At 48.0% G+C, this 12,735-nt stretch overlaps 1 protein-coding gene across 1 annotated transcript in view; it reads left to right on the top strand.

The window, feature by feature from the left end:
* LOC108885057 (disco-interacting protein 2 homolog C-like) overlaps positions 1-12,735 on the top strand; it is a 40,537-nt gene that overhangs the window by 17,931 nt on the left and 9,871 nt on the right. Inside the window, 19 exon segments of the mRNA XM_018679234.2 lie at positions 6-203; positions 682-773; positions 921-1,031; positions 3,289-3,412; positions 3,653-3,762; positions 4,153-4,255; positions 4,338-4,402; positions 4,634-4,727; positions 4,863-4,982; positions 5,702-5,816; positions 6,530-6,669; positions 8,088-8,224; positions 8,837-9,045; positions 10,418-10,532; positions 11,027-11,228; positions 11,321-11,421; positions 12,088-12,168; positions 12,351-12,474; positions 12,552-12,673. Of these exon segments, the coding sequence (XP_018534750.1) occupies positions 6-203; positions 682-773; positions 921-1,031; positions 3,289-3,412; positions 3,653-3,762; positions 4,153-4,255; positions 4,338-4,402; positions 4,634-4,727; positions 4,863-4,982; positions 5,702-5,816; positions 6,530-6,669; positions 8,088-8,224; positions 8,837-9,045; positions 10,418-10,532; positions 11,027-11,228; positions 11,321-11,421; positions 12,088-12,168; positions 12,351-12,474; positions 12,552-12,673 (2,363 nt within the window).

Genomic DNA, 12,735 nt, shown 5'->3' with positions numbered 1-12,735 from the left:
TCCAGTCCAGCAGCCGGACCCCAATCAGCCTCGGCCGGAGGGGGCGGAGATGATGCCGGTGCGAGGCGAGGCGCTGGGGGTGGTCACTAACTGGCCCCCCTCCCTGGAGGCCGCGCTGCAACGCTGGGGAACCATATCCCCTAAAGCCCCCTGCCTCACCAGCCTGGACACGGCAGGGAAGCCGCTCTATGTGCTCACATATGGTAAACAGACGCTCATGCTCCTCAGTCATTTATATGAGAAGCAAAACAGATGAAGAATTACAGCAGACACAACTTTGAAGAGCTTGTAGATAAAAAAAATATTTTAAGTTAGCAGATCTGTGAGGAAGACCCATGTTTGATTGTGGTTGATGCACACTTACGAAACTTTTTTTGCATCAAAGACCTTGAGTTTGAGTCATGAATTGGATGTCTGACAAAGGTCCATGACCAAAACACTGTGTCCTCAATAAACTGAACTGCTAATAAATAAAAACAATCCTCTAAATGTCAATAGTGACCTCTCCTGACCGCTGACACTTCTTAAATGTCGTCACTCTAGACAGTTTTTTCTCCTTTTTTATCGACTGTTTGTCCTCAAAATAGACGTCCAAGAACAGACACACTCATATCCTGTGAACTCAGTCTCTCTCCCTCTCTCTCTCTCACACCCTCATATCCTGTGTCCTGCTCCCTGCAGGGAAGCTGTGGTCTCGCAGCATCAAGCTTGCCTACAACATCCTCCACAAACTGGGCAGCAAGCAGGAGCCCATGGTGCGACCGGGCGATCGGGTGAGTCACACTCCTCCACCGCCACCTGCCACCGCCACACACAGATTTCAGTTTCTCGTTGTCGTGCTCGTTCCACTGCAGCCGTGTTGTTAGTTGGAATGAATGTAAAACCTGATCGTTACATGTGTCCTCTCTCCCTCCCTCCAGGTAGCGTTGGTGTTTCCTAACAACGACCCTGTGGCCTTCATGGTGGCCTTCTACGGCTGCCTGCTGGCGGAGGTGGTCCCTGTCCCCATAGAGGTGCCACTAAGTCGCAAGGTACTTCATGAATCCACCTGTGTGTCCGTCACCGTGTCACCTGACTGAGCTGCACAGTAAATCTCTCATCGCAGCAGCTCTGCTTAGTTTTATTCCTCAGGATTAGTTTCTCTACAGGAGGTCAGGTAATTTTCATTTTTTTTTTAATCCTCTCTGGTTTGGCCACATCTGTTTTTCACCCGCCGTGTTTCAGCTCCGCTCTGTTTGGCGTGGACGTCTCGGTGATGCCGTGGACTGTCGCAGCTGTTTGCTAGCAACAAGTTATTTCAGAGAAAATAATCCCGTCTGAACAGGGAGAGCAGAAAAACACGTCAGATGCTCAACATTTTTGACACGCAAGAAACAACAAGCCCTCCTGCTGCCCTGCCATCACGGGGGAAACTATAGTCATCAGCTGGGTTACAGCAGTTGATGTGCGTGCCATCATCCCCTGGGAACAAAAACGTCTGAAAGATGGAAGTCAGTGCTTTGACAAAAAGCTTTCTGAAAGGACCTCTTTTCTGTATTTCATGTCACTTTTAGCTCAGTGTCACTTATTTAGCTCGGCTGTGTGTCTGTTTTTGCGGCGGTGCGATGACCAGTGAACGGTCGGCATGGTTACGCAGCGATTACTTGCTGCAGCAGAAAAAGCCTTTTGGCTTCACGTCGGTCGCCTCTCTTGAACCCCTTCCCCCAGCCTGCATCCGTGCTGCAGGATTTTCCATAAAGTGTGTGTTTGTGGTGGAGAAACAAGGCGGCAGCAGTGCAGCAAACACCACCTCTGTTACCAACACAGAGAGTTAAACCCTCTCTGCAGTGTAAATGCTCTTTAATGCTTAATAACTTCTCAGGTAAACATCACAGAGCTGAGGTTGATGGCTTAAATTAAAGAACACACTTTAAATTACACGTACAAGCTCGCAGTACTCTGATGGCCGAGTGGTTACAGCGCCACCTAAACGCAACATCCATGTGGTTCAAATCTGAGCTGGGACCTTTGCTGCATGTCACACCTCTCCTCTCTCCTCCTCTCCTCCTCCCTCCTCTCTCCTCTCTCCTCTCTCCTCTCTCCTCTCTCCTGTCTCCTCTCTCCTCTCTCCTCTCTCCTCTCCTCTCTCCTCCTCTCCTCTCTCCTCTCTCCTCTCTCCTGTCTCCTCCTCTCCTCTCTCCTCTCTCTCCTCTCCTCCTCCTCTCTCCTGTCTCCTCTCTCCTCTCTCCTCTCTCCTCTCTTCCTGTCTCCTCTCTCCTCTCTCCTCTCTCCTGTCTCCTCTCTCCTCTCTCCTCTCTCCTCTCTCCTGTCTCCTCTCTCCTCCCTCCTCCTCTCTCCTCTCTCCTCTCTCCTCTCTCCTCTCTCCTGTCTCCTCTCTCCTCCTCCCTCCCTCTCTCCTCTCTCCTCTCTCCTCTCTCCTCTCTCCTCTCTCCTCTCTCCTGTCTCCTCTCTCCTCTCTCCTCTCTCCTCTCTCCTCTCTCCTCTCTCCTCTCTCCTGTCTCCTCTCTCCTCTCTCCTCTCTCCTCTCTCCTCTCTCCTCTCTCCTCTCTCCTCTCTCCTGTCTCCTCTCTCCTCCTCTCCTCCTCTCCTCTCTCCTGTCTCCTCTCTCCTCTCTCCTCTCTCCTCTCTCCTCTCTCCTCTCCTCTCTCCTCTCTCCTCTCTCCTCTCTCCTGTCTCCTCTCTCCTCTCTCTCCTCTCTCCTCTCTCCTCTCTCCTCTCTCCTGTCTCCTCTCTCCTCTCTCCTCTCCTCTCTCCCTCCTCTCTCCTCTCTCCTCTCTCCTCTCTCCTCTCTCCTCTCTCCTGTCTCCTCTCTCCTCTCTCCTCTCTCCTCTCTCCTGCCTGCCTCTTCACTGAAAGGTTGAATTACTGATCATGGTTTTATAGGGCAGTTAGTGAGCAGTGCACACAGGCGTCCTTTTGTTTCCAAAACCTTTTTTCAATGTATTTTTTCTTAGCAGATGGTCTCTCAGAGCCAGTGACAACCACAACCAGAGGGAATTAGTTTGTTATATAAAATAGAAGGAGGGCTACATATGTGTGTGTCGAAAAAGCCTGAATGTGAAATGTGTGTATGGCTGAAATTCAGCTCTCCAGTCCCTGTGGCCATCTGCAGGTCAGAGCACTCTGTGTGAGGCAGAGATGATCGGGGATTATTCACAGAGGGACGTCGGCAGACCTGCACCTGAACACTGTTTTCCTGCATTTCTACATCAGCGTTTAAACCTGGAGAAGAATTAACCTTTGTTTCTGGGTTCATTAATATGCGTCTGTGTGCGTTTCGACCAATAGGACGCCGGCAGCCAGCAGATCGGATTCCTGCTGGGCAGCTGTGGCGTTACCGTGGCGCTGACCAGCGATGCCTGCCACAAGGGTCTGCCCAAGAGTGCAACAGGAGAGATCCCACAGTTCAAAGGTGAGAGTGGAAATCATCAATCATGGAGGGGGCAGAAAGGTTTCCCAGTCGGGGGAGGGGCGGCCTGTGTCAGTGAAGGTGAGAACGCTGGAGGAAACTCAGACTCAGAAATAAAGAGAAAAGTTCTTTTTCTGTGTGTTTGAAAATGTTAGCTTGTGTTATTCATGATTTACTCACAGATTCGTCTGAGAGTAACTGAAGGCCGCCTGTCTTTGTTTCTGGTTTGTCTCTCTCCTGCAGGTTGGCCCAAGTTGCTGTGGTTTGTAACCGAGTCGAAGCATCTTTCCAAACCTCCCAGAGACTGGTTCCCTCACATCAAGGATGCAAACAATGACACTGCTTACATAGAGGTCAGCTAACACACACACATGAACACACAGTGAATAAACGTCGTCTTTAACAGAAGCTGACATTCTTCTGGTCACCTCAACAACCTGTCCTCCGTCTGCTGCAGAGTTAATAACGGATGTAACATTTTTCCTCCATTTTCTGAGACGTTGTTCTGTGGCTTTTGTAGAATAATCAACAGATGGATCGATACTGAACATAACTGTTTGTTGCAGCTGTTCTGAAACAGAAAAGATTTATTTGAGTGTGTAGCATTTTATATGCACACTTTAACAACCTGCAGACATTTTGAAATAACCTAGAGTTTATTCTGACTTTAAAGACGACAGGTAGCAGAGAAAAAGCCTCTGTCTCTTCTCATTACAACGACCCGTCTGTTGTTTTCCTCTCAGTATAAAACCTGTAAAGACGGCAGCGTGTTGGGAGTCACAGTGACGAGGATCGCTCTGCTCACACACTGCCAGGCTCTCACCCAGTCCTGCAGCTACACTGAGGGTACACACACACACACACACACATAAACACACACAAGCTCAGTCTCCAGGTCATGATTTAATAATTGAACCCTCTCCTGCAGCCGAGACCATAGTGAACGTCCTGGACTTTAAGAAGGACGTGGGCCTGTGGCACGGCATCCTGACGGTAAGATATTCCTGATAGAGGTCAGAGGTCATGACCCTCATTTCCTGCTTGTGTTTCACCCTCTCAGCTGAAGGTGGAGCGATCGATCACTGCTGATGTTTTAGGTGTTAAATCCTGTATTTTGGTGACAGATTGAGGTGTTGTCTTAAGTAAAACCTGCTTGTGTTGACACAAAAATAAGTGAAACTGCCCTTTAAATATTGTGTCATTTTGTGTGTGTGTGCTGTGCAGAGTGTGATGAACATGATGCACGTGATCAGCGTGCCCTACTCGCTGATGAAGGTCAACCCTCTGTCGTGGATCCAGAAAGTCTGCCAGTACAAAGGTCAGGCACACACTCGGCCCGTCGCTCAGCTCAGTCAATTCACTCCATTCACCTGTCCGTCACATAGATTAAATGCTAATTTCCTCTCTGTCTGTTGGTGTGTGTGTGTGTGTGTGTGTGGATCTCCCTCTGCAGCCAAGGTAGCCTGTGTGAAGTCCAGAGACATGCACTGGGCTCTGGTGGCCCACAAAGACCAGAAGGACATCAACCTGAGCTCGCTGCGCATGCTGCTGGTGGCCGACGGATCAAACCCCTGTAAGGTCACACTCGGCCTCCACAGCGGCGCTCTCTGACTAACGGGGGAGTTTAGAGAGGTGTATTTGAGATAGAGAATGTCAGGGAAATGGATGAACTCTCTGGGGAAGTCGGAAAACTGGGTCGCTTTACAGGAATAGAGCAGGATGTGTCCAACTACGCACATTTGGCACGATAAATGGTTTTCAACCCAACTCCAGTGGAGACGACTGAAATATAACCAGGAAGTGATGTCATTCTCTAGTTCATACAACGTGTTACTGTTAAAAACAACAAGTTATTTTTCCTATTTTTTATCTTTCCTGAGAAAGAAGCTTTAAAAAGCCACGGTCCTCTACCTGCTCAGCAGCAAACAGCAGCTAAGGAGAACAAAAAAATCAGGTTCTGTACGTAGACACAGCTTTGGTTTGACTTTCTGACACATCTTTAATGTCTGAGCGTCCTTGAACGCACCACCAATTAGATTTTCCCTGAGTTGTGATAATGTAACGTCCACAAAAACCATAAAGACAGCGAGTTGCTCAAAGTGATGGATTATCTGCTCAGAAGAAGAAGAAGTGTGTTCAGCAGTAAACTTAATTATTTGCTAGAAAACATCAGAATCATCTTTTAAGTGTTTTTTAATAACGTTCCCCTGAAAGGACCTAAAGGCTGTTTAATCATCAGGAGTTTGTGTAACAGAAGCTGAAACACGGTTTGTGACTGTTTGTGTCCGTCAGGGTCCATCTCCTCCTGCGACGCCTTCCTCAACGTCTTTCAGACCAAAGGGCTGCGGGGTGAGGTGATCTGTCCCTGCGCCAGCTCCCCCGAGGCCCTCACCGTCGCCATCAGGAGGTAAACACACACAGACACACACATGCTCCAAAGCCTACTTTACATACACAGATTGTACAAACGCATGCATGCAAACAGGGACGCACAAATACACACACACACACTCGCCTATGCAAACACATCCACAGAGAGCGCAATCCGCAAACGCATAATCACATATACAGCAAACAAATTCACACAAACAAGCGAAGCACACAGCCCCGTATCAGAGGAGGGGGGAGGCTGCCGCGGCCCGGAGCAACTAATGAATCACAGCAATCAGGAAAGACAAACAACACAGTGCATTATCAAACAGTAACGGAGCTGAGAGCAGCAACAAGCTCTCAGCTTCAGCCTGAGTTTCCCTGAACCAGACCGTCTCAAAATGGCCACGTCTCTGCAGATATAAGCTGTAATGGCCGCTGTTATCTCCTTCCATCTTCACCAGTCTCCGTACTCTTTGTTGTGGTTCTATCGGTGGAAGATGTTTGTGGTGTTTGAGGCTGTTGCAAAGTGCAGGTTTCTGGTCTGTGTCTGACAAACCAGGACCGTGCTGCAGAGGTAGCCCCGACCCGTCCCTCTCCTGTTCGGAGCGACCTGGTTCTGTCTCCTTCACGCTCACCGTGCTGGTCATGTCTCAGCCTGCGTCCACGTGGTGTGGTGACTGCAAACTAAACACTGCGTTTTATGCCATGTGTCTGTGGGTCACTGCTGTGTGTTTGTGTCGTGTCCAGGCCAGTGGAGGACAGCAGCCAGCCTCCGGGTCGAGGCGTCCTGTCCATGCAGGGTCTGAGCTACGGCGTGGTCAGGGTCGACACAGAGGAGCGTCTCTCGGTGCTCACCGTGCAGGACGTGGGCACCGTCACACCAGGAGGTACGTGTCCATAAATTCATTTGGCGAGGGCGAGGCTTTTAGGGAACCGATCTAAACTAAGATGGTGGCGTTTTTCTGCAGCCATGACACTGTGCAGTCAACGCTCACTTCCTAATGATACATCAGAACAAAAAAACGTCCTACTTTGATAAATGTGTCTCAGCTCACAGGCTTCATGCGTGTGTTCTTGTGTTCCTGAACCTCTCTGCTCTCTCTCTGGTTTCTGGCAGTTCATTAAATCGTAAAATTAGTTTTGCGGCTGTGTAAATGTACGGCCCTCTCCTTTCTCATCATCGTCCGGATTCGGGAGCTCGCTCTCTCCTCATGACCGAGCGCGTTAAGTGGCTTCTGCGTTAAATTTTCAGGAGCTTCAAAAGCATGGAAGAAGAAAAACAAAGATGGGACAGTTTTCAGTTTGGCTTGGATCCATTCTCATCAGCTCAGGGACAGAGTCACACAGGTAGTTTAACAAGGTAATACAGGACATAAAAAAGCTTTTAGCACATAATACATCATCTGTCCAGGTCCTAATGAAGGATCCACCGACGCCACTGACATTATTACTTGGCTGACATTCCTCCACTGAAGGTTTAAACCTGTTTCTAATAACAAAAAGCTGCTGCTAATTAAGTAATAAATATAAATTCCAGTTGTCGTTACTGCAGAATATCTGAAACAAGTGGTTAACTGAAGCCCTGAATCATGAGTTAAACATCCGAAAATATGTTAATGGAAGCTTATAAATACATCACAGTGTACAGCTGTAGTTTTTACAACCTTACTGTGTAAAAATATAACTACTTACTGTTCGTACATCCTCGTAAATGTGCTTAACATTAGAGGGAGTTTCTGCAGAGCAGGAGCAGGAGAGTACAGTGGAAATTATTCCTTGTAAAAGCAAAAATAAACAGTGATATTCTGTACATTTTTAGCTGCTAGTGCAGCATGTTTGCTCAGATGAGTGAATGTAAATAGAATCCACACATGCTGCAGTGAAGGTCTGTCTCTTCTAATCCACAAAGAAGGCAGTAATCTGCAGAGGGGGACGTGTAAACACCGAGGCTGACACAGCTCATCAAACATGACCACAAAAAACTCACCCCACCTAGTGTTCGCCTCAGGAACTGCACCTGCCGCACCACAGAGGGGTTAAACAATCTGCCAGCTTTATCAAAGTGTGTCGGAAACTGAGGAGTCACTTTTCTCCTGTTATCTGCTGTGGGTTTTCTGCTTCCAACCCAGTTACTGAAGTAACCTGGCTCTGTGGAGACACAGACGTTATAACTGGGTTAGAACAACCTACTTTAAGCTCAGATGTGAGCAAACAGGTGCGTTTGGAGTGAGTAATGCTTCTGTTCTTCCCCCCGTGTGACAGATAACTTTATTAAAATGGGAGTGTTATCCTGTATTTCCCTCAGGCTTGGTGTGTGTGGTGAAACCAGAGGGCGTCCCTCAGCTCTGTCAGACGGATGAGATCGGCGAGCTCTGCGTTTGCTCCATCGCCACCGGCACCTCCTACTACGGCCTCACCGGCATGACCAAGAATACGTTTGAGGTGAGGGTTCCTCCAGAGGAAGGTCCTTTTTGTTTAACTAGAAACATCGCTACACATCACCACCAGACTCCATTGAGAAAAACAGGGATTTTACTGAGCGGAACACAGGAGCTGCTGCCTCAATCTGTCAGTTTGTCTGTGTTGTTCTGTGCCACTTTTACTTATAGAAAGGATCTGGATGCTTCTTCCACCACTGAAAGTCACACAGCAACACAGATAAACTAACAGATTGAGGCAGGAGTATTCCAGCAGCTCTTTTTTCCCTGCTTGGTAAAATTGGCGTTTTTGTCAGTGGAGTCTGGTAGCAATAAAAGGGCTGTTTCTGGTTCTCAAAATATCTGGGGGTTTTTTGTGTTAAATGCCATGTTACATCCAACAGAGACATTTTTTGAGCTCATGAGTCTTGAGGCTGAATAAAATGAGAAGTGAATGCCTCCACAGTATCTGCTTTACCATCATATCCACTTTATTAAGACCAGCAGTGTGGCATTAGCAATATAAAAGTCATAAGTTAAAAATATCTGATTTTGGCTCTGTGATGCAGCTCTAGCGCTGGCTGGTTGCCATGGTGATTCTGCAGCTGAACGCCTGTGTGTGTGTGTGTGTTTGCAGGTTTACCCGGTGAGCTCCAGCGGGGGGCTGATCAGCGAGTACGCCTTCGTGCGGACCGGCCTGCTGGGCTTCATCGGCCCCGGCGGCCTCGTCTTCATCACGGGCAAGATGGACGGACTCATCATGGTGAGCGGGCGGAGGCACAACGCCGACGACATCGTCGCCACGGCGCTGGCGGTGGAGCCGATGAAATTTGTCTACAGAGGCAGGTGAGCGTGTCTCACCCCCGCAGAGTCACACTGAGAGTCAGATAAATAGTTTTTAACGTCGTCCCATCGATAGCAGTTGAAAACCAGCCAGACGTCAGATCCTGGCACATTTACTGTCACGCTGATAAACGAGCAATACCCCCGCACATAATAAATCTAATAAAGTAGAGCAATAGTGGATGAATCCAGAAACAGTAATAGAGTGAAGTTTAATTGTGTCCACGGCCACCGAGGAGGAAATTCATCTTTTACCTTGACAGGATGTGATGACGTTCTCTGGAGCTATTTAAGGCAGCCACAGTTCACACAGAGGAAGCATCCTTCAGTTTAAACACGTGGAAACGGATAGAGACATTTTAATGAGATAATAAGATGTAAAGAGTTTACAGCACAGGGAGCAGGTGCATTCAGGGCGTGTCCAGGTCAGTTTACACTGCAGGAAAAAAAGGCTGCGGCGTCAGACGCATGGTTCAGAAGAGCTGTTTCAGTCTCTTAATTAATCATGGCTGTGTTTGGCAATAAACCAATCAGAGGAGCTCCTCCTCATTCTCCTTTAAAAGCCAGTGGTGGTTTTAAACTGGCAGATTTTCCCGCTTCCTCTCTCAGCTGTGGTCCTCTAATGTGACCTCGTGTCCAGCAGACGTCCATGACACATGCCTCTTTGTTTCTGATCTGTTTCGTGTTTCTGTCGCTGTGACTGTAACAAGCAGGTATCTCCATAATGCATCCTCAAAATAAGACTGAGATGCCGCTCCACTGACTTCAGATCAGGTTTTTGTTGCTCATTTGCTTCCCAATGCACCAAGAAAGCTCCTGACCACACCCCGGTTTAACACCTCAGTTTCGGCTCGATCTGAATCTGGTAAAGACGGAGCTCTGCCGGTTAGTCTGTTTGTTCACAGTACGCTCCGGATCATCTGACGTGTAACATCCTTCCTCTGTCGCTCGCACACATTGTACAGTTAGTTTTTTTTTTTTTTAGTCGGTAGAGTGAATCCAGGAAAACACCTGCATCAAACAAACTCTAATCTCCATCTGCAGCGGAGCCTCCATCTGAAAACAAATGAACGTTCACCGGTTCCAACACAGTGATTCTTCTTCGTCAGACCTGTTTTAGATTCATGCTGCTTTCCTCTGACGTGACACCAGGAGGATCAGAGGGGTCACGTTTTAAATCAGATATCTGCCGCTGCTTCTCCTTCCTGATGTCAAAGTTTACTGTTATCAGGGCGGAGGACGCCTCTGAAGCCGCATTTACTAACCTAAACCTCTCCACTGGAACTCAAATGGTTAATTGATATCAGAATAAATCGGCTAATTGTTGCGGCTCTGATGACGTTCAGAAACGTTTGTGTCCTCTGTCCCCCTGCAGGATAGCGGTTTTCTCCGTGACGGTGCTAAGGGACGAGAGGATCGTGGTCGTGGCCGAGCAGAGGCCCGACTCCACAGAGGAGGACAGCTTCCAGTGGATGAGCCGCGTACTGCAGGTAGGTCGCCTCAGACTGTGGACCTGCACAGCTCTGCAGTAAATATTTAGTTTCTATGTAGTTTTTATCAAAGAGGAAGATCCTTTTTGTTTAACCAGAAACATCACGATATATCACTGCCAGACTCCATTGAGAAAAACAGGGATTTTACCGAGCAGAACACAGGAGCTGTTCAGTTAGTTTGTGTTGTTGTGTGACTTTTTACATTTAGATGTTTTTAAGCCTCCATTTTAACATCTAGTAAATTATGCAAAAGGTCAATCTAGAAATCCTGAGAAGTGAAATTAATTCAGAATCAGTGTCAAGAGTGCAACTGATTATATTTACTGATTATAAATGCCCAATTAAAACGAGCAGCATTTGGAGAAATCACATGTATTAACAACAGAACCACAGTTTTCAAAATCCCCGTCGCTGGTGAAAATAACTCCTCATCAGCAGATAATCCCCCCGTCCTCTGACCGTCCTCTGTCTCCTCCCTCCCTCCCTCTCAGGCCATAGACAGTATCCACGGGGTGGGTGTGTTCTGCCTCGCTCTGGTCCCGGCCAACACGCTGCCCAAGACTCCTCTGGGCGGCATACACCTGTCCGAGATCAAGCAGCTGTACCTGGAGGGCGGGCTGCACCCCTGCAACGTCCTCATGTGCCCCCACACCTGCGTCACCAACCTGCCCAAACCCCGGCAGAAACAACCAGGTGGGGGAGAGAGAGACTGGTACTGTAAACAGCCTCGGTTTGACTGTGTGTGTGGATGTTAATGTGTGTGTGTGTGTGTGTGTGTGCTGCAGAGATCGGACCTGCCTCTGTGATGGTGGGGAATCTGGTGTCAGGGAAGAGGATCGCTCAGGCCAGCGGCAGAGATTTGGGACAAACCGACGACAACGACCAGGTGATGATAAATAAACTGCAGGGATAGAAATTCTCTGAATCCAGCCTCTCAGATTTTCTGCTTTTCTCTGTTTTATATGATGATGTTGGACATTTTTCACAATTTATTTTAACGTTTAAGGACAAAATGATTAACTGTTCCTCATCAGTGTTGGATCTAAATCGTGCTTCCTCCCTTTTTTTGATGATAAATACTGAGTGAAGCGAAGGTCAAGACTGTTTCCTTAGTCGCTTATTTTAGAGAAACAACAATCTCGACTTCATCTTTCTGAACTGTCCGATCGCTGTTTCAGCAGATGAAAAGGTTTCAGTGAAACTGCTCCTTCAGTCAGTTTGTGGCATCAGCAGGTTGTTTCTCACCTGCTTTGAAATTTCACGGCCTGTGATATCGATTTAAAACCACTTTCAAGTGTTGGACAGGAGGAACAAAATAAAGCTCCATCAGCAGCAAGATTTATCTACAGCTTTTATGCAGCAGCGTCTCCACTATTGGGATTTTATGTCTCATGTCTGGTTTGCAGTTTTACATGATGTGCTGATGTTAGTTGGAATTCTGTGTAATTTTACAGCCTCTATAAACCTGTGAGTTTAAATCAGAAAGATTAATGTAAGAATCTCATCTCAGAGCGATAAAACAGCCGGGATTTGTCTGACGATGTTTTTCCAGTTCCTGTTCCTGTCTGAGGTTCTGCAGTGGAGAGCTCAGACCACACCAGACCACGTCCTCTACACCCTGCTCAGCTCCCGGGTAACAACACACACCTCTCTCCTGTTTTGGAGTTAAACTGAGTTTTTGACGTCAAATTTTTGTCATTTGAATTTATTTTCAAGGGATTCTGCACAAAAAAACGTGGAGTGATGCTTTGTGCAGGATTCAGCTTTTTTTTTTTTTTGCCTGGAATACTGAGAAGCTCTCTCCTTCGTCTCCAGGGGGCGGTGTCCAGCTCTCTCACCTGTCTGCAGCTGCACAAGAGGGCAGAGCGAGTGGCAGCTCTGCTGATGGAGAGAGGAGGTCTGCAGGAGGGAGACCACGTCGCTCTGGTCTACCCACCAGGTCAGACATGATCCAGGACCATGTTTCCGCCTGACAAGCTCAAAGCGAACACTCTGACACACCTCTGTCTCCTGCAGGTATAGACCTGATCGCGGCGTTCTACGGCTGCCTGTACGCCGGCTGCGTTCCCATCACAGTGCGACCTCCTCACCCTCAGAACATCTCCACCACGCTGCCCACCGTCAAGATGATCGTCGAGGTCAGAGCTTTCACCATAAACTGCTTCTTTCCTCTCTGTTTGTCAGATGAAGCGTCACCGCC

The sequence above is a fragment of the Lates calcarifer genome, linkage group LG24 (genome assembly GCF_001640805.2).
Source record: "Lates calcarifer isolate ASB-BC8 linkage group LG24, TLL_Latcal_v3, whole genome shotgun sequence".
NCBI lineage: Eukaryota > Metazoa > Chordata > Actinopteri > Centropomidae > Lates > Lates calcarifer.
The sequence above is the reverse complement of the archived record's forward strand: the minus strand, read 5'-3'. Positions and strand labels throughout refer to the sequence as shown.